Below are 21,505 nucleotides of genomic sequence, written 5' to 3'. Positions count from 1 at the left end.
CACCCGACAAGTACACGTGAAATGGGTGCAGCCTCGGTCTAGCTCCTGGAGACTATCAATTCACTCTGTAAATTTGTATGAGTGTTTTCACTTTCATTTCAGTCTTGCTAGTGACGCAGCCTCTGCCCCTTATCACCCCTCCCGACATATATTGGCACCCTTGCCTCAAACCCAAAGGGTGCCAGTACTTTGAAGACCACTTGCAACAACTCCACCACTTTATAAAGTACAGTATAAATCACAGGTGAACAAAAATAAGTCACGTATCTATCTTCTCCTTACACTTTTAATTTGCAGTGCTACAAAGGCACACCTAAAGCACAAGGAGCTATATAAAAAGCAAGTTTGTATATTCAGTTAAGATAAGATGCTTAACAGTGAACCACACATGCAGGTCACTGCTGTCACACAATAGTTCTACTAGAGAAGCTCTGCTTTCATAACTTAACTAAGACTGTCTTGGATTAACGGCGGGCACAAATTAGTTTATTGGCCTCTTCCCATCTTAAATGCAGCACAGGTTGCATATTGCCTCCATTTTATGTGAACGACGCTTCTGATGAGGACTGACTGTCATCAGAAACAGCACCAAAATTGTATGAGAAATATGAAAGGATGCTGCAGAATATTTGTATGATGATTTATGTAAGGTGAGGAATAAGCAAGGAAAATGTAGCAGAACTGTCCAAATTGATTAATCTGGGTGCATCTATCTGCAAGCAGCACTTAAGAGGCTTTCTGTCCGCCTGAAGACAGAGCAATGTAACACAATATCCCCAGCTCCGTCTGAGAGTGGGGCGGCAGAGAGGGTAGGGGATAAGAGTTCTAGCAATGGGCTCACAGGCATTTCTGAGGCAGATTAGCACAGCCATGCGCACACAGTACCAGGTGATGCCTGACCTTTTTGCATAAACAACAGATTTGCTAGTACTGCTACTGTTTTAACCTCAGAATCACTTATGAGGACACATTTTGAAGAACAACAAAATGCGAGGAAGAATTTCTTTTTCCGATTTAATCGATTAATTTAATTATATCAAAAAACTTTATCGTCCTTCCATAAGACAAAGTGCACAAAAGAGTTCTAAATCACATAAATGAAACAACATACGTGAAATAAGCAACACACTTTTCAAACACACATTTCAACCATTCTAAACAAAGCACTCTTCTTTGTTCCAAACATACTGGTACTGATAAAACTTATTTCACGTATGTTGTTTCATTTATGTGGTTTAGAACTCTTTTGTGCACTTTGTCTTATGGAAGGACGATAACGTTTTTGATATAATTAAATTAATCGATTAAATCGGAAAAAGAAATTCTTCCTCGCATTTTGTTGTTCTTCAAAATGTGTCCTCATAAGTGATTCTGAGGTTAAAACAGTAGCAGTACTAGCAAATCTGTTGTTTATTCTATTACGGGCTCAGCTTTACTGCTTTCAGCCTACCTCCAAACTTTGGTTTGTGTGACCTTTTTGCAGCATCACCAGCTTAGCATGTAATGTGCGCTAAAACCTGCGGAGGCCAGCACCAGTATTTCTTGCACCCGTTTCGTGGAAAACAGCAAGACAACTTCGGCTGGTGAAATAAAAATGCCAGGCTAGAGACAATAAGGGAGGTGCAGAGGAGGGTGGGTGAAGAAAGTGAGGGATCACCAACGACAGTGAGGTGGGGGCATGGAAAAGTAAAACGAAAGAGCAGGAGATGGACTGCAGAGTCCAAAAGTAAACAAGAAAGAATGAGATGCTACGCCTATGAAAAGACGTGTTCACCCCCCACCACTTGACATAGTGAATGACCAAGATATCAACACATGCCAAAGGAAAGTGGAAGTAACAAGAAAGCAAGTTTCCTGAAAAATATTGTAAATAGAAGACTTCAAACAATTTATGTGAAAGCAGAGCACAGAGAAAGGCTGATACCTAGGAGAGCGGAGGAGAGGGTGACACCAGTCAGTGGGAGGAGGGCGGGGCTGAAGGAAATGGACTACGGGGCATGCACGCTCTCGAGAGTGCATGTGTCATGGTTGTGCCCGAGTTAGCGCTGCAGTAAAGGGGGAGGTGAAGGCAGAGTCACCGCCCGCATAAAACACGATGCGTCGGGAATACAGACGCTTCGCGTTCTAGTTGTTGGTCTCTTGCTTTAGCACTTCCGGGTCACTCCTGTCACTTCCGGGTCCTGGGCTCCAGCATTGGCATGTCGCGTCTGTGGATCCTGCTTCCCCTTCAAGAGTTGCTGAGTACCTTCATCTGCTCTCAGACACTGATTCTTTAAAGGCGGCACGGGGACCTTCCATGGCCCTTCTCCGCTTCTCTCGGCTCCTTCGACCAGAACCCTCACTTGGTTTGGCGGTAACGCACTAGCGCTAGTTAGGTGGCCCGACCCCTGAATGCTCCCTCTGGTTGCTGTGTAAGGGCTCCTTCTTGAGTGGGCATCCAGGCATCTGAATTTTCCTTAGATTCTCGATCTTGTACAGAGTGTTCTCACACATTATTTGGCATTATTTGTATTGTGCGATATATATATATATATATATATCCCATGACAGCTACCTCGGCTCCTGAGGCAAGGAGCACATAGTTGCATATCACAGAGCTCAGATTTTGCAGGGGTTGGCAGTCGCTTCTGCCCCTTTTTTTTGTGCACTATACAGGCCTGCTGGCTCAACTGATTAGGTGGCTGCTTACTGAATTTACGTTGATCGTTTGGAAGGTTGTGCTGTTAACAACCCACAAAAACATACTTTCTTTATAAGCCACCATGTATTACGTGTTCCTCACATGTTTGGGGGGGTAAGATATGCAACTACTTTACCTCATAAATACCCTACTGTGAATCAGTGTCATTAGGTGTTAACATTATCTTTATCTGTGTTTAGGAATATTGCACCTGTTGCGTTTTATTTCATTAACTGTGGACACAAGCGGAAGAGGGGAGATTTCCAGGTAGGATATTTTGCAGACCATTAGTTATGTATGCTTGCTCCTAGCCTATCCAACTGCTGATTTAGCCTTTTGTTCGCAGGAATTCTTCCGGATCCCAGTGGAGCTTTCGTGGTATTGGACGTGTGCTGGACCTGCCCTGTTTCTACTTCTCCTTCCCTTGTCTCCCCTCTTCCCCCTATTCACTGGTACTGCTTTGACATTGTTGGGCGGGCTAGTGGTAGAAGGAAGTTGGGATCTATTCATCTGACTCCTGCCTCCTGTCCCCGCAGAGACCTCAGGTGAGCCTGACAGAATGTTAAGAAGTAAATAAACGAGAGAGGGAGGAGGACAGGTTGCTTGCTCACCCGTATTGTAAAACAGTAATTACTATAGAAACCGAAATGTGTGTTTGCAATTGCAATTGGAGGGTGTTGAGGATATGCCCAATGTTGTTTATGGAGTGGTAACTTACATTTTGTATGAGATAAACAAAGATCATCCATTAAAACAGGCTAGTTAGAAGAAGAATAAATATTTTGCGGGAGACAATAATTTAAACATATGCATCGTAAGGAAATGTGTATACCATGTGTGAAGTTGTTTAGTAAACAACCATGCTTCAAATGTGAGGTCTGTGCGTTGAAGGCTTAATCTAATAAAATAAGTTTCACTCACCAAAGCAAATGAATATGAGTACTTGGGCCTCGGGACACTGATAAGAGAAACACACAAAGAACAACAGGAAATAGAACGCTATAACCAACAGAAACTGAGGAAAAGTAAAATGGCAAGCACAGGAAAAAATAAGAAGTACGGTTGGGATGTAAGCCCATTTTAAGATATATTAAGTATAATAGATTTCACAAGCACAGCGCAAGCACTGTGCAGGCAAAACATATAAATGGTTCCACTCTCCAGTGGTGTGTCTCCCTAGCATTCCCAGTGAGACATGCACCTTCTCTCAGGTTTTGATTGCTGTAGAGGAATTTGTGCAAAGTAAGAGAGTATAGAAGAAAAATGCAACAGCGAGACACAAGTAATAGGCTCATAAAGTAAGAAGGATTAGCTGAAAACTCCAAGGCCTCCATTAAAAGTTCCCCATTAATTCATCAAGGAGATATCAGAGCCATTATTAACAAATGTTGCTGGTACCTCCCCATGAACTAACATGAATTGTAAATTAAACTCTGAGGAATGGGAAATAATCTGCCAGAATTTGGATTTTGTACAGGTTTTCTTCAACTCCTGGGAGTTTAATGGAGAGCAAGTGGTAAATATCTTTGGCTGGGCCTGTTCAGGTTGGGGGTAGGGAAGGGTTGGCCATAAATTGGATTGACCGGGACAGCACCATGGGCGAAAAGAACACTTGGGAGCATATTTACAAGGGCATTGCATCACGCTTGCACCGCGCAATGTGGTACATGCACAACACAAAGCTCCTAGTCATATTTATGAAGCCACGCAAAACCACTTTGCGTGGCTTTGAAGGTCTTCATAAATATGAAGTAATGCAATCTAGCATAAATCTCTGCGTTGCATTATTCTGCACAAGCAAGGCATCCCATGGGCATTGTGGTTGGTGTTCCCATGCAAATCCAATGGTTTTTGACACATTCCCAGATTTAACAAACCTAGAAAACCTGGGACTGCCCCAAATAGATACACCTCGCTAGGTGTGCCGTAAGGAGGAGAAATACTTTATTGCTCCTTGTTTTTTCCTCTTTCTATGTTCGCTACCTTCTGCAGCACTCATAGAAAGAGGAAAATGCCTCTATGGATCATTTTTGTGCAGGAAGGTGCCCCTTGCCGCACAAAAACAATCCTGCCTACAACACAGGCACCCTTGCACTATGGTACAATGGTACCTGCATTGGTGTTAGGCTGCCGAAACGGTGGGAGTGCAGGGAGAAAGGACATGAATGCACCGTATTGTATAAATACATTGCATTCCTGCCCTTTCTCTGTGACGCAGGGCTGCACAGCAAAGTAACTTGTTGTACTGCCCTGCACCACAATTCCCATAAATATGCCCCTTGGAATTTGTTGCGGTAGCGGGGGGGTCGTTGTGGTACTTGGAATGGTCTATGGTGGTATTACCAATTTGGGTGGAATATCACTCCATGTAATAAGGGTCCTAGTCTACGTTTTCGGCTGAAATGAATGGACATGTGATTAAGTGGCAGGCCATTGGAAAGCCAGTGTTGTTGAATCTAGCAATATCGATAGCAGTGAAAGCGCTGACGGACACTGACGTTTTAATGACTAATAATTCCTGCAGCAAGCTTCAAGATTTTGAAGCTAGGAGAAAATAGGGTGGAAATGGCAGCATTCAGACATAATACTGCATATGATCTGCAAGCTTCAGGTCATTAATTAAACTTAAAACGAGATTAGCTAAACCAGTTATGTCAATAATGAAATACTCCTCTTCCAGAGAGCTCCCTTCTTTAATCCATCACCCATCACTCCCTACCTATTTTTAGGTCTCGCTGAGCCCAGCGCATGCGCTGGCTCGGAGAGACATTTTGTAGTTGGGATTTTTAAAGTGCTGCCTGTGGCCTAAAGCTTGAGTGCACGCGAGCATGCACGCGCGCAGCCGCCAATCACTGCTGCACGCGCACCACTCGCGTGCTTGCCACACAGCGCGTCCCGTCCTAGCGATCGCGATCACTTTCGCTTTGATCGCGATCGCTAGCGCGGCCAATGCTTGTTTTTATAGAGTTTCGTACAATAAGGATTGCGGATCTAGAGACAGCACCTGCCAGCCTGCATTGCCACACTACATTCACGCGCTGAAAAGAGAACACGCGTTGCGCAGCGCACTATTGCCCAATTTAGCTGTTAAAATACTTCCAACTTTGCATTTCAGTAACTGCAACATGCAAGCACCGGGCATTGCTTCAGCAACATAAAATTATTATTTTTTAAACTGCCAGCTGCCTCCGTGTGCTTATAAAGCACTGCATAACACCACCAGACTTTCATTTTAGCACAGAGGAGCACAGCAGAAATAAACACACAGCAGCAAGTTGTGACTGATGAGAAATAGTGGACAGCGTCTGCATAAACGTCCCTATAAAATAAAGATAAAAACTATTTCTAGTAAATAACTTACTTGTTAAGCTTTAGCAAAGGATGTCACAGGTTCCGCAGAGTCAATCGTGAGCTTTGAAGGATTATGCAGCCCTGCCTTGCGTGTGACTGCTACTTCTCATGCCCATTTAGAAGCAAGGTACTCGGCCAGCCCCTTCCTGTTCCTCTGCTATTTGCTGACAGCATGCCCTCTGGCTGCATTCCAAGCCCCGCCTTGCTGCACGTTCGCGGAAAGTAAACCCTCCTAGACGGTGGCAAGCCTTGCAATCTTTAAACCATTAAGCAGGATACTTGAACAGGTAATAAATAGAGATAAAAGAGCTGCCGACTTTGTAATTGGGGAACCGGGTTCGAGTCCCAACGTTGGCTCACCGTCCGGTAATTCTTGGCACATCATTTAATCTCCATGTGCTTAAAAAATGAACGTGACCTTGTGTAATATAACTGGTGCTCTTGTAAAGTGTTCTCGCGCCCTTTGGCTGAGTTCGCGATATATGAAACCACAAAAACAATGCAGGAGTGTTCAGAAACAGTTCCTTGAAATACTGTACGCAGTTACCTCTTAGAAAGCATGCATCAGCTGACGTGACTCTTGGAATTTTGGCCCTCATGCCAACATTTTGGATTTGCTGCCAACCTGGCTTGCCTGCCTTATCCCTGCCCCAGGCGCGGAGCTAAATGTTTGAATGACTTCCCTATTTTTCCAATTACAAAATACCTGTACAATACTTTACCTCTATGTCTCTCGTCCTCATTCTAGTCATTGCTTAAGAGTTGATCCACCTCACTGAGACAGGAAAACTACAGGAATGCTGAAAATGAAAACCCGCCCACCAGGCTGGGTGCCATAAATAAGCTTTTATTCCCCGCATCATCCTGTTTTGTTCCTGTCTGGACTGAGAGGAGGACTGCAGGAGAAGGAAGAGATAATGGCTAGGACTTGATCTCTCGTTCCTGTCTTTGGATTGTTCTTCAAGCTTGTTCCCTGCTGCACTTGAGCATACCCCAACGTGGATTTATATTTTAAATCGATTACAACTCTGATTTAATTCTAATTTTGTGGAAGAGTTGGACTCGTTCTTGTGCTTGGCTTGAAGCTGTACAAGAGGTTGGCAGAAGAATGCTATGTTTTATTTTGCATTTTGAATCCTTACTGATAAGTTATTTCCAAAGATGTGGCTGGAATTTCTTGTAGATGTTCTGCGCCACATCCTTAATTGAGAAAAGAACATTGGTAGAAATGACAAGTGCACATGCGTAGTAAATGAAAATTGGGCAGCGCATGTACACACTTTCTTTTTAAGAGACCGGGAAGGCAGGCAATCTGGAACACCTTATTATAAAGTCTCTGGAGGCCACATTAGTTTTCATTAGAAATGTAGTTCTGAAGGTTGTGAGTGCTGATTTCATGTTCCTGTGTCCTCTTGTTAATATCCATGGAGAAGCAATGCAGGGCAAGGAGGCATGCTTCTTGCTCCTCCTCAAACGCTCCAGGTTAGATCTCCTTCACCCAAAAGAAGTAAACCTACATTTAGAGAGGTGAAGAAAAATACGATTTAAGGGATCGTACAGGTGGCATTGGCAGATTTAGAGCAGAGAAATAGCTCTATTTATGACCATGGGAAGAGATCAGCTGTGTTGTCAGACTCGGAGGCCTCTGGATCAAAAAGCATTGAGAGGGAATGTACCCCTGAGGATGAAAGGGGCAGGTATGCGATTAAAGACATCAGTCCTTTGCATTTCTCTCTTCTAAGAGGTAATATGGGGTTTCTGACTCCGGAGGAGCTTGGTGCTCCGAAAGAGACTGCGCTTCACCAGTTTGTATATTCTCCACAGCGTTGTCTTCCAATCTAACCTCATTTTATAGATGTTGTACTACAAGAGTATAAGGAGCCAGACAAATTCTCTGTCCCGAATGTATGCAGCATCTCTACCTCCTCAATGATATAGACTCCATTAATGTCATATCCTATTCCTGAGGATTCGTTAATTGGGATTCTGGTAGTGACAAACTCTATGACAGAGGACGTTGTCAACAGACAAGAAGTTGGACTCAGCTCTTCAAAAGGTGTATTCTGGTTGACATTTAGCATTAAGAGCAGGCGTTTAGGGGGCATAGACTTTCCAATCCATAGTATCGGAATGTAAGACATTTTTAAAAGCAACAAAAGAGGGAACAGAATGCTCTGCTATTTTAGAGGTGATGGAGAGGCAAATTAATTCCTTTTGTGCGTATCATTTGATGCTGTGGGACCAGCTGCTTTGGCTAGGGGTGCTTCTACAGCTGCCGGACGTAATTTGTTTCTGAGAGAATGGCATACTGATGCTTCACAGAAATCCTCCGCTCTTAGTATGCCCTTCGAGGGAACACATCTTTTTGAACAGGAATTGGATTTTTTCAAGAAATGAAAACATTCCTCCTCCTTTAGGAATCTTCATCAGAATACTTCTTCAAACTTGGGGTGGGGGTTAAGGAAGCAAATTCTTTCATCAGCCAAAAAGACAACAATGGACATCCTTTAAAAGTTGTGGGAAAAGTTTCCAGTCCAAATATTCTCAAACGGAAGCAGGGGACTGATACATTTCAAAAGCCCGGACTATGCTGGAGATGGCCACTAGTGACCGGTAGAAGAGAGGATTTTGCACTTCAAAGCAGCCTGGGAGGCGTTTGTTTCAAGTGGGCGGGCTCACTAAAGAATATTCTGTCTCTCCTCTGGACTCCAAAGTAAAGAAGATACTGGTGTCGAACTGTACAGAGAAAAAGTCTGCATTTGCTCAAGCAATTAAGGATTTCATATTGATTAAAACAGTGACTCCAGAATGGTAATAAACCTCAAGCAGGTGAATCAATGAGTCATAGTAATCCACTTCAAAGTGGAGACACTACAGAGAATCATCCTGTTGATTCCATTCGGAGAGTTTATGGTAACCATAGATAGGAGAGATGCCTAACTCTACATTCCAGCTGCGAGCAGTCATCAGCGGTCTCTCAGGTTCTGTATCATGGAGATCAGTATCGGTTCCAGGTCCTTCCTTTCAGCCTGTGGTTGGATCCTAGAATTTACATAATAATGTTGATGATTCAGCTATATCTGCACGGTTGGTCACGTTTCCATACTTATAGGATTGGCTCCTTCAATCTCCATTACAGTCGAAGCGATTGAAAGGTTGGGAAGTTGTTTTTCTAAACTCAGAAGAATCAAGGGTTTCTGATCAATGAGGCAAAGTGTGGATTGGTACCACTCGCAAGATCAAACTTTTATAGGAGCATTGTTTTATTCAGTGAATTATAAAAACAATTCTAATGTAAAGATAACATTCCTAACTATAACATAACATTAACTTTAACCCCTTCTATGCCCATGATGAGATAGTCTCGTCATGGAGCGCGGTTGCGCTGTGCCCATGACGAGACTATCTCGTCATGGACCCCGCCCGCTAATGAAAGGCCCGGCACAGGAGGGGGAAAGGGCGGGGCACTCAAGGGGTTAAAATGTTTTCAGTGAAATATATATTTCTCCTAATATACAGTGCATGCCTTTGGAATTTGCAGTGTCCGAACAGCAATTTTTGGTTGCAGCGTACTATAAGGCTGCAATTGGTATTGTTCATGAAAGCTCTTCAGTATCATATTCGACTGCCACTGGACGACGCTAATAATAGGAATTGAAGTTTACAATGTAAATATAGTAGTTTTCCTAAGAAGTTGCTTAGGCCTCTCCTGGAACAAAGAGAAATAGCCTGCAGAAAGTCACAGCTCCAAATGTTAATGCAAAGCTGAAATAGTAAAAAAAATGACTCGCCTTTTTCAATCAAATTTCACCAAGTCTCAGTTTTTGACACTATTTATGAATGGGAAGTGCCCTTGCGTATGAGATGCATGAGACCACTAACAAACTGCAGGTGAATGCCAAACTGATACTCGCTAATGTTACCTCACAAGAGAGGAGCGCATGAGAGGATGCTGCCAGAAACAACAGGTGGCCTGTGTCACAAGCCTTTTCCTCAACAGAGGCTGCCAATGGTAACCAACACTGTAGTGCGCTATTGGGATGAAGTAACAGGATAATTATGCATGGAGATTTACCTTCACAGAGGTCATGTGTTAAATAATAATTGGTGAATGTAATTGTTTTGCCTTTGGAAGCGAATGAGAAACTCAAAACAGGTGTTGCAGACTTCCCAAGTGGGTGTGTGATTTGGATAGATCATCATAAATGAAGGATATATGTTCAAAATGCCCTGTACTATGCCTTGGATGTGGTTCATTTTATTCATAATTTATGTCGACACACATTGTTGTATATGGATGGTGGACTCAAGAGTTGGCGGTGTCCTTGACAGGTATTCAGTAATGAATCTGACTGGGTGTGCCACCCTCAAACAAACAGGAATCCAGTAAGTATGCTTCCCTTGGTATTGCCCACATGTTTTTCTTTTAAATTGAATATTTTCTTCAAAATTTTCTTGACCTTATATGAGAGCTAGAATATTGTTAACTACATTACAATAACATAAATTATTAAAAAGGGTATGTATATATGCCAATAAAATCAAAAAGCCTTTTCTTTACACGCATTGAAGAACAGATGACTGGCAATTATCCACTATAGCAGCTACCATTTGTGACTGCTTGGAAGTTTGCGAATAGGAAGGCACTGAAATATGTTCGTAGAGTTTTTGATTTAAAAGTCTATAGTGGATCAGTCTGGTTAAACAAGTTGATGAAGGGAGCAGCTCCTCCTCTAAGGCGGAGGAGTGTCTCTTCACTGAGCAGGTCTACACGGAAAAAAATAAAATGATAATATCTCATTGCTATTATTTTATTTTCTGTTGTTGCTCAGCTGGGTAGGGGTGGGCTGGGCTCTGACAGAGGAGCTGGAGGAAGAGTGGTTTGCACTCTCTTAAGTGCACATGACGGTTTGGCCAGCCGTCTCAGCTGGCCAAGCTGTCATGCTAATTTTGCATGTTCTCCACCTATGCTGCATTACAGCCTGGGAGGAAACATGCCCAGGATCCCTGTCGCCGTCTGAGCACAGAACCATGGCACTCAGACCAATCACAACGCTGCATTGCTTAGGTTAGCCTGGAAGACTGGAAGCTTCCTGTTCCTGCCCTGGAAGCAGGCTAAAAGAACCGAGAGGCAGCGGCACACAGGTAAATGTTGAATTTTATTTTTCATCCCCCCCCCCACGACTCACCCCACCCCACCAGTCTTAAATAGCATCCGCCACTGAGTTGATGTGCAAGTTGACATGCAATAAAACAGTGATAAAGTGGCATACAATAACAAGCATTAGCATAGCCAATAGGTCTTGCCTTTGGAACCTTATAAGTATTTAGTTATGCAGTACAATATCCTTGGTGCAACAACATCAACTGTTGCATGGCTAAACACTTATAAGGTCCCAGAGGCGAGACTTATTGGCTATGCCAATGCTTGTTTCTCACTCTTGCTGGTTCCTGTGTTTTCCCTTTGGTTCGGCATCTCACTCTTTCTCTGTCTTTCTGCTTTGTGTGTTTTCATTCGGGTTGCTCTCCAGAAATGCCGGAAGTGGAAAACAAGTTGTGCCAGTGCCTCCACCGGCACCAAGAACCACTGGCTCAAATTAAGCACTGGGTACAGATCCAGAAAGTAATGTGGTGTTCCAACCAAAAGCACCAGTTTTACAGAGGTACAACCTACGTTGTGTCCTTAGTCTATTTCTTTTGTTTAGTCTAGAGTTTATTCAGTGTTTGTGGTATACAACATCCAGGACATTTTTAAAAGGTGTGTAGGCGAAGCAAGGGTCATGTTGCTGCATTAAAACTCTTTGTCAAACTCCCATTGATTTCACGTGTTGGTCTTGAGAAAGGTACGAGGACATGGGCACACAGAAAAGAATATGAAAAATGAAATGTTGGAATGATACTTGGAATGGGCTGTGTATACTGAAACTTTTCTATAAATGTTTCCCTGAAGAAATCCCATATTGGGACTGGGCTATAATCTCTTATGATTTCAAGTAAAGAGAAGAAAAAAGAATATATGATTGGAAAATGCATGTGTCTTTGATGGTCTCTATAAAGTGACTGATGGACTGAATGTGGACGTTTTTATGACAATCACCTTGAGAATATAATGTATTGGACTTAGAAAATACAGGATACAGTCATTTCAAATGATCAGGCTGTGCTCTCCATTGTTTGCTTAGCTAACGTTGGCTCATTGGAGGAAGTATGCTGGCAGTCGGGCATCTTTGAGTTAGAACACTTGGGTACAGAAATTCACCTTGAGACCAGTCCAGTGAAGCTGGACCATCACTGCCAACTGCATTAGTAATTTTGTGGAAATCTTTGTACTTTAAATTTTGGTGAAGAGATGATTCAAGTGCTTTTTAAGGGGGTAGCAATTCAAAATATTGTTACAATAGTGCGTAGGCGCTATTCAACTATGAAAAGAATGATGTTTCCACTAGAGCAGAGCAAGCAAGACCAAAGAGACTATAAACATAAAGCATAAAACTAAGCAACAAATGGCCTTCTACCACTGTATCTGCAGAAATTGGGATCTTGGTTGACTGAGGTGTGAGGCCTGATCAAACAATGGCCACAGTCCCGTGCAGGATGAGCCACAAAACGTCACTAAATCAACCTGTGCTTAACCCTGGGTATCTTGGCACAAAAAACATGCAGGCTTAACCTAGAGGCAATATGTGAATTATTTATGCAGCACACAAACAGTAATAAAGTAAAAGCAGAAGACAAAAAAATGCTAAACCGATTTAGAAAAATAGATGAGCTTTTAAGCAATTATTTGACACCACCTCGACAAAAATCCGATCAGTAGTACCAGAGTTACGAATGTTTAAAGATATTAATGAAAATTGCGCCAAAAAGCACAAAGCACCAATTATGGCCATCTGGTCGTGCTGGACCAGGTCAAAATCGCAAGTTCAGGCTGACCGTGATGGTGCGCATGTCAGCTACAATCACCAGGCTGGGTCCAGTGAAGTTTTACCTTCTCAAACCTGTGCCAAGACTCCCGTTCGCAATCGAGAGGGCCACAAGAGGCAAGAGAGTATTGTGGGAGGCTGCCATCATCGCAGGAGGGTGTTTCTGAAGCCTTGTATTGTCGGTCCCCACAAGTGTTCAATGCTGTAGTTCGAAGGGTCGTGTTGACAGAACTTTGCACTGAATCGCGGTGTGAGCGGCAAGGTCTTGGTGCCAACTGGCCCATTTGCAAAGAGCACAAAAGTTTGATTTCAGCTCTCTGGGCCACACCCAGGGTCCAAGACCTGTGGGGCATCACTTGGAGTTTTGGGAGGTCAGCAGTTCCTCCAAAGCAGCAGTCCTTCTTCACATAGAAATATATCAAACAGATAAAATCTTCTTCCTGCTTTGAAGCCGATGCCATGACGAACACGCTGTGATAGACCTATATTACCAGACGTACATACTACATAACCTGATTGTCTTTGGGACATAAACTGTGCCAAAAGACATTATGGATTTGGCGAATCCCACACACTGGTTAAAGCCCTGAAGAAGTCCTATGTGGACAAAACGCGTCAGCTCTTGGATTTTATCTGTTTGATATATTTCTATGTGAAGAAATGGTTAATAAAGGACAAATGAAGAAAGAAAAACACCACAATGGAAGTTCTTAAATGCATACATAAAGAATGTGTTTGTTATGCTAGTGATCAAACTCAATCATCCGATTATTGAATGCTGAACCATTCTGTGTTCTCTCATATATATATATATATATATATATATATATATATCACTGAAAAAACCATAGGTTTCACACACGTTATAGTTAGGAATTAGCATTTAAAAAACCTTACAAATTCACTTAAAAAACCATAGGTTTCACACATGTTATAGTTAGGTGGATATTTCACTCGTAAAAAAACAATGAAATTCCCCCGTTATAGTTAGTTGAGATAACTATAACTCGCGCGCCTGCAATCCTCTGCTCATGACGTCACATATTACATCACTCATGACATGGTCAGTGGCATCACTCTTGCCATCACTGATGACATCATCCTTGTGATAGAGTGGCGGTCGCGCGAGTTATAGTTATCTCAACTTCTGCCTTCGGGGTCCTTCAGGGACCCCCTGACAAAGGCTAGGGGGTCAGGAACTCTCTACCCTGCCCCCTTTTCACGTTCGCCACCTTCCTTTTTCACTCTCGCACTGAAAACAAACAAAATGGCGGCCGACACTTCCTGATTTCGACCGATTCGAACGTTGACTAACATGTAACCACCAATCAGAATTACGCTCGCGCACGTTAGGGTGCGCGCACGGTGCGCGGCTATAGATATGTATGTGCTTTTAACTGCAATTTTCTCAGGAACTACTGAACAGATTGACTCCATATATGCAAAAGGCACATCCCTGACCTGAGGACTACCTCTCTGCCAAATTTGAAGTAATTCTGTTCAGCCGTTCGGGCTGTACCTTCGACTAAAGGTCCTATGGGAAAATGCATGGGGAAAATGCGTTTTGGGACCCCCCTTTTTTCTCGGCCCCCGCTTGACGAATCCCCCCGAGACTTGCAGGGTAGGAGCTGAGCAGAGCGCCCCATTAGTTTTTAAAATTTTGCGAAGATTCGTCAACCGGCGCCAAAGTTATTCAAAATAGAATTTTCAGATTCCCTATGGAAACACGGTCCTAACTATAACTATCTACTGGCGACCGCCAGTAGATAATATATATATATATATATACATATAATGGTTTCGTTCGTCTTTCAGCCTCTTGGATGCTCTTGGCTCCCCCTTTGGAAAAGGTCTAAGAGACCAAAATGCTTCAGGGAATAAGAAACGCCAGTGTATTTTAAAATGCAATACAATCTGCCTGTTTCATCAAGATGTGTGCAGCTCATTCCTTCTCGCTGAGAGGGGTTTTCTGCATATATATATGTATATATATTGTAAAAAGGTTCAAACTTAGTTATAGTTAGGAAAAATGTATTCATTCTTTCTACACAAATCAAACTTAAACTACACAAACATTAGAAATTCTAAAGCTATAGTTGTACCTTACATTGATAATCAATGTACCACCTTTAATTTACTATAACTTTATTTATTCATTCTATGCAAGTCAAACTTTAACAATACAAACCTAAGAAATGCTAAAGTTATAGTTATACCTTAAATCAATTATTTGTGCACCACCTTCAAATTACCATAACCTTGGCACCTCCTACTGACCACATTAACTCGCTCCTTTATGATGCACTACTTATATCCTTTTATGTTAAGAGTTTGGAGGCTGCCTCAGTCAAAAACTCACATTTGTGTGGAGTATTTGCTGGTCAAATGTTTAGCTACAAACTGTGACTGGTGGAGAAAGCAGGATGGAATAATATGAAACTAGCTTGTGATAAAATAATACCTTTAGACATCGGCCCGCATTTTAAAGAGCATCCGTTTGAGCCGCACATCTCCGTTTCACTGCAGTTTCCACAATCAACAATGCAATTTGTAGCACCTATTCCTGGAGGCAGCACGTATGGCGGGCAAAATCTTGCTATAAAAGAAAATATTCACATTACAATGCAGCTTACAATTCATAGTAAATATTGCAATGGGTTCCAAACTGTTCTGACCTCAGGATTTCCGCATTTGATTGGTGGCCCCTGTGACCCCTTCTTTTCCGATCATCTTCAGGCTCATGGTGTCTATCTTGTGATACATCAGACCAGGGGCGTGGGGACCCTGAGCTCCAGGGGGCCCCTTCAGCCCAGTACCCTGTCACCAGAGCTCCTGAGTGTGGTCAAAGGGGGGGCCCTTCCTGCACTTTGCAGTTGGGCCCCCTCAAGGTTTGTTACACCACTGCGTCAGACTCTTCGCGTGTCCTGTGACGCCACTAGGTACCTCTCTGTGACTCTTCATGTTCTTCACCTGACGTAAGACTCTACAGGCTGATTCTCTGCGGATCCACAGGACCCTAAATTGGGTACTTTAGTGTCTGTGACTCCTCATGGCTATTTTGTGGCCTGAGATTCCACAAAACATATACCTATGGGTATATCAGGTGTTACTCGTCATGTGAATCTCAATGCTCCTTCTCTGACAATTTTCTGTCCTCTGCCTCACCTCGGCTCCTACTTTTACTGTTAATCCCAAAGGCTCTTCTCAGCCCTAAATGATCATGGGTGCTTCACTTCACTGTGCCCCCTCAGACTTGAGACCCTTTGTAATGTTCTGACTCCTCTGCCAGGATCCTATGACTGTTCAAGTACTTCCCACGTGAGTCGCATGAGCAGAGATCTGCCCTGCCATATGGCTTGTGTTAGCCGTGTCTTGTGACCAGCCACTGGGGGAGGGTGGCCCGTATCTACTATTGATGGCGCAGGTGCAGTGACACCAAAGCCTAGATCCCTGAGCTGTCCCATTTAACCTTAATAATTGCTGTATTTTACTACCCCAACAGCAGTCAAAGAGGCCATTTTCCTTTCACACACCATGGTCCATGGCATCCTAGCTACACTACTCCGATCGGCCTACTTGTTCTCAGACCAATCAGGCTCTTTTTACGCCATAGCACTCCTTAGGATCTTGGCCTGCATCCTGAGCCTAGTTGCCATGGTTTTCATCGAAAGTGTTATATAGAGATAAGTGGTAAAATAAAATCTTCTGATTCATTGCTGGTGTGATATAGCTGGCTGCATTCACGAAGGCAGAATTACCAATGGTGAAATTCCCATCAAACTGTGTGGGAGTTTTAATTACCCCAAAGCCAGAATTACTGCATCTGCCAACAACCAACAGACTTTACATTATTGCTCATTTTAAATCAGGCCCATATACTATGTAATCACCTGTGGCATTTGATTAATTGGTTCCAAGTTCACTGCCATATATTAGCACTGTCAACAAGCAATGCATTCATTAATTGTTTTAATAAATGGTTCTAAGAAATTTTGATTCATACAGTATGACACATCCAAACCTCCCAACGCTTAAGTTGCCAAGGGTTTCAAACATGTGTACAGGTGGACTGGATTCATGGCAAATTTTCAAGATTACCATTGACAATGAAAATTAGTTAACTTTAGGTAAACCCTATCTACATTTTGGACACCCCTGATTTAGTGGATTCAGCCTTGCTGATCAGAGAGAAGATAAATCAGAATCAGTTTCAGAAATGTGCTTTAGAAAACTTAAGAGAGTCACTGAAGCCCTTGAAGGACATCAATTAGACAAGTTGTACCTCAGATTTAGTTAGATTTGTTGTCTTTGAAGCCAAAACTTTGAGAAAAGAACTTTGTGCGTTACCAGCATAATCCAAAGTGACTGGAGAGGGTGTGACATTAAACTGGCAAAGACACTACTTTCTCAGCCTCATTCCATAACTTGCATGCACATATTTTTTCAGAGTCAGCAGAACTTCAGTGTAAACTCCACCTAAACAGATTAGGATACCAAAGTTCCAAAACCTGCAATCCAAGACTTTTTTGTGATAATGACCTGTAGATCCGAACACCAATGGAGTGATCTTCAAAACAATATTCTAACTCGTTTCGATCCTTTAATAGGTGCAGATTTCTAACTTTTTTGAATTCACATACATTTCCTTGGGAAACTTTGACAGTCACAAATGTCCAGATGTATTCCTGGAAAACCATGGTGAATTACAACTTCTCATGCACAAAATATATATTTGTTTTTGCATAATAAAATTCACTTCCCCCTTGAATATTTGTCTTAAGGTAGGAAAATCTATTTCCCCTACCATCCTGATTTGAAGATGTCTTATTGGATAGCACAGGTTTAATGCTGGATGATAGTCAGATGGTGGGCTTGCTAAATATATGTGAAATATTGAATGTGTTTGTAATATATTATAGGACTTGGCAGATTTAAGATATGCATTGATGATTAATGTAAAGGATTGGCAACTTACTAGCAGCTGTCTAAATTTTAAATATGGATTAAGGGCAGGGATTATGAGCTAAACGTGTGTCTTTATTTGTTCTCATTGTAAATTATTGTGATACAGACATATTGAGCAATCTTTGTTCGAGGATATGCTCTCAATACTTCACATGGCCTTGGAAGCAGGACAAAGCCTAATTACTTTACAGGTATAAATAAAAGGAGTTTGAAAGCAGATTTCAAAGAAAAGAGAAGCTCAGAGAAGCATCTTTTATAAGAAGAAAAAATATAAAGAAGCTGAGTGCGGAAGCCCAGGTACTGTCAGATATCGCTAATGGAGAATTTCTATTAACAGACCGTGGCTGGTGAGAAGATCTTAAAGCCCAGTTCTTGACATTCTTGGTCTGACAGAGGTAAGTGAGACCCCTTCCTGTAGTCACGATGTTAACACTTTTAGAGCTTAAGCAGATTGTGCCTTCTAGAAGAAGCCCTAAAAGAAGTAAAACCCTGAACGGAAAAAGCCTCAAATGAAGACAGCAAGGCTTCAAGATGATAAATCAGAAAAGAGGTGTCCAGAAGAACAACAGGACACTAGAGCACAATGAAGCCAAGAAAGGGGCGAAGAACCACCAACAGTAGCAAGACACTCCTGAGGAGCAAGGAAACCCAGGCAGGGGCGAAGAATCCCAGCAGGAGCGAGCACATACACCAACTGAAGAGAAGAAGTGTTGCAAAGCAATGAGGAAGAGAATTCTACCCTGTTAGAAATGGGATTTCTGGTTGGCTAGGGCTTACGCCTAAGCCAGGCAGAAACCACCACTCTAGTCAGGGCAAGGGAGTTACATGCTGAAGATAACCCCTGCTCAATCCCTTGGTAGCTTGGCACGAGCAGTCAAGCTTATCCCAGAGGCAATGTGTAAAGCGTTTGCACAACACACACACAGCAGCAACACACAAGGCACACCACAAAAGGAACTCCACTCAAGGTCATATATAAAAATAGCCTTTGTATTATCCAAAACACATTGGAATAGTAATCACACAATATATACTGTGGCAACTGGCACTAGTCAATATTTACAGGGGATTATATACACATGACAGGGCCAATTGGGCCACTGTCAGAACCATCACGAAGCACAAATAGTAAATGTAGAACGCAACCAGTAATTATTGGCAAAACACTGTACTCAGCATTATATACTGTAACATAAATCACACTATGCAATAAGCATCACTTTATGCAGAAAACACCTTATGCGCCAACCTCATAAGCCTAAACACATTAGACAATACCCTCACAAGCATAAATACATTAAGTCCTAAGCAGAAATCACAATAGAGGCATAAATCAGGGTGCATAAATCACATTTATCATAAGCATCACATAAATCACATTAGGGCCTGGCGCCCTACCCACCGAACACTGACCCCCTGGCCAAACGACCTTCTCAGAGGGCTCAAATGCCCTATGTCCCAAATATCAGGGCTGGCTGCCACTGCAGCAGAATCAAAAGTGTGCAATTGCCCTGGCACCACCGTGCCTCCTGGGTCCCCACTGGGACTCCTCAAAATGCTCTGGCCTAAACATTGCAGCTGCCGCTAATTGCGGTGCAGCTGTGAAGGTAACTGTGGGCACTGGCACTCACTGTGCCCTCTGGGCCCCCACTGGGGCTCTGCCAACAAATGTAGACAAACATTGCAGCTGCCCGCTATGGCGGCACAGCTGTGAGCACACATTGAAAAGGGGCACTGTCACTTCTGTGCCCTTTGGACCCCTACTGGGGCACTACAAACAATGTGCCCCTAAACATGGGAACAGCCCGCTCTCCTGTGGGTCCGCTTAGAAAATAGGCACTGATAATGTACCAATCCTGAAGCCTCACTCACCGGGCTCTCACTGTACTCTGTGTCCTCCAATGCGGGGGAAGTCTGTCACTGGGAGCCCTCGAGGCTCCGGTCCTTTCCCTCGGGATCGGTTGAGCCTGCGAGGCTCGGTTCACCGGTGCAGGCACGCGAGGCTCTCCTCCTCTGCCCGGGGAGCCCCGCCCATCATCAGGCATAAGGCTTGCCTGGCTTCCGCTTTCCTCCATGGCATTCCTCTGGCACCGTCCAGTGCGGGGTGGGCTCCCGCCTGAATTCTCCTTCCGGCTTGGGGGAGTCAGGCCACGGCCCCAACCAGGCACGGCTGCCTGCCTTCCTCTGGGCCGATCTTGTTGGTGCGGCAGCGGCGGTTCCTCTTCTAGGTGGCAATGCGGGGTGCACACCCGCTTGAATATAATAACATAAGCGGGGTGGACATACGCCAACGACACCAAAAACAGGGTGGGCACCCACTGTTTAAATATGCACAAAGCGGGGTAGGCTCACGCTCGGTTGGGCAAAAGGCGGGATGGGCACCCACTCCACAATGCAGCAAAGGGGAATCCCTACGTCGGGATTCCCTCCAAATAGGCAGCAGCCCCACGCTGCACAGCCCACACTCTTTTTAGCAGGAAGAGAAGCAGAGCGCTCTCAAGGCGCTACAGACCCAAAAGTCCTTAGACGGAAAAGGGGGCAAAGCTGGGCCCAGGCAGGCCAGCACACAGGGCCCTCCAGCAGGGAGGCAGTCCCTCGTGGCGGTTCCTCCTGAGGCCCAGCAGCAGCAAGCCCCCCAAGCACAGGAACAACACAACTAATGGGGTCACAACCCAACATTTATACTACACTTCTCCTTTGTCTGCGCTGGCCCAGGGCTTGGGAGAACCAGTTGCAACTGGTTCTGGGGGGCGTGGAGCACTTTGTGTAAAGTGCTCACACCCTCCTTTGTGAGATGGGGGTTCTGCCATCAGACACACCACAGGGGGCGGAGCCAGCATTGTACAGGCTAGCCACACACCTATTCAGGGACCAGGGACTTCTCCTCCCACTACTCCAAATGCAGATGTCCAATTCAGCCTAGCGCTGACTCACCCTGCCCCTCCTGGAGCCACACACACCTCACCAGCCTCTGTCACTCAAAAGCCAGACTTGCAATTCACATCAGGCAGACAGACACATAGCACACAGAAATGCCAACTTCTAAAAGTAGCATTTCTAAAATAGTTATAATAAATCTACGCACACCATTGCGTAGCATTTATTATCACTATTCCAAACATACCAAACTTGACCACGCTGCTCCTCTCATATCAAGAATTACCACTGAAGCACTTATCAGGGAATCCCCAATGCATTCCTATAGGAGGGCAGCCCCACAGTAGTGAGAAACCAAAATGGCTGTTTGTCACTACCAGTACATGTCACACACTTAAGGTACATGTCCTCTCTTTTACCTACAATGCACCCTGCCCATAGGGCTAGCTAGGGCCTACCTTAGGGATGACTGACATGCAGTAAAAGGGGGGTCCCATACATGGCACACACTTTAGGTGCCACGTCACAGCAGCAGTAATACTGCGCACACAGGCCTTGCAATAGCAGAGGCCTGTGATAAGTTTGCAAGGCTACTTTGGTGGGTGGCACAATCAGCGCTGCAAGCCCACCATTAGCATTTAATTTACCACCCTGGGTATATGAGATACAACTTTACAAGGGACTGACAGGTAAATTAAATAGGCCAAAT

At 43.7% G+C, this 21,505-nt stretch overlaps 1 protein-coding gene across 1 annotated transcript in view; it reads right to left on the bottom strand.

Annotated features, from left to right (window-relative positions):
- The window catches only part of LOC146812390 (uncharacterized), a 241,336-nt gene that overhangs the window by 20,268 nt on the left and 199,563 nt on the right, over positions 1-21,505 (bottom strand). Inside the window, exon 15 of the mRNA XM_085619391.1 lies at positions 15,416-15,550. Within this exon, the coding sequence (XP_085475517.1) occupies positions 15,416-15,550 (135 nt within the window). The remainder of the gene's footprint in view (positions 1-15,415; positions 15,551-21,505) is intronic.

Source organism: Triturus cristatus, chromosome 7, assembly GCF_964204655.1.
Source record: "Triturus cristatus chromosome 7, aTriCri1.1, whole genome shotgun sequence".
In the NCBI taxonomy this organism is placed as follows: domain Eukaryota; kingdom Metazoa; phylum Chordata; class Amphibia; order Caudata; family Salamandridae; genus Triturus; species Triturus cristatus.
The sequence above is the reverse complement of the archived record's forward strand: the minus strand, read 5'-3'. Positions and strand labels throughout refer to the sequence as shown.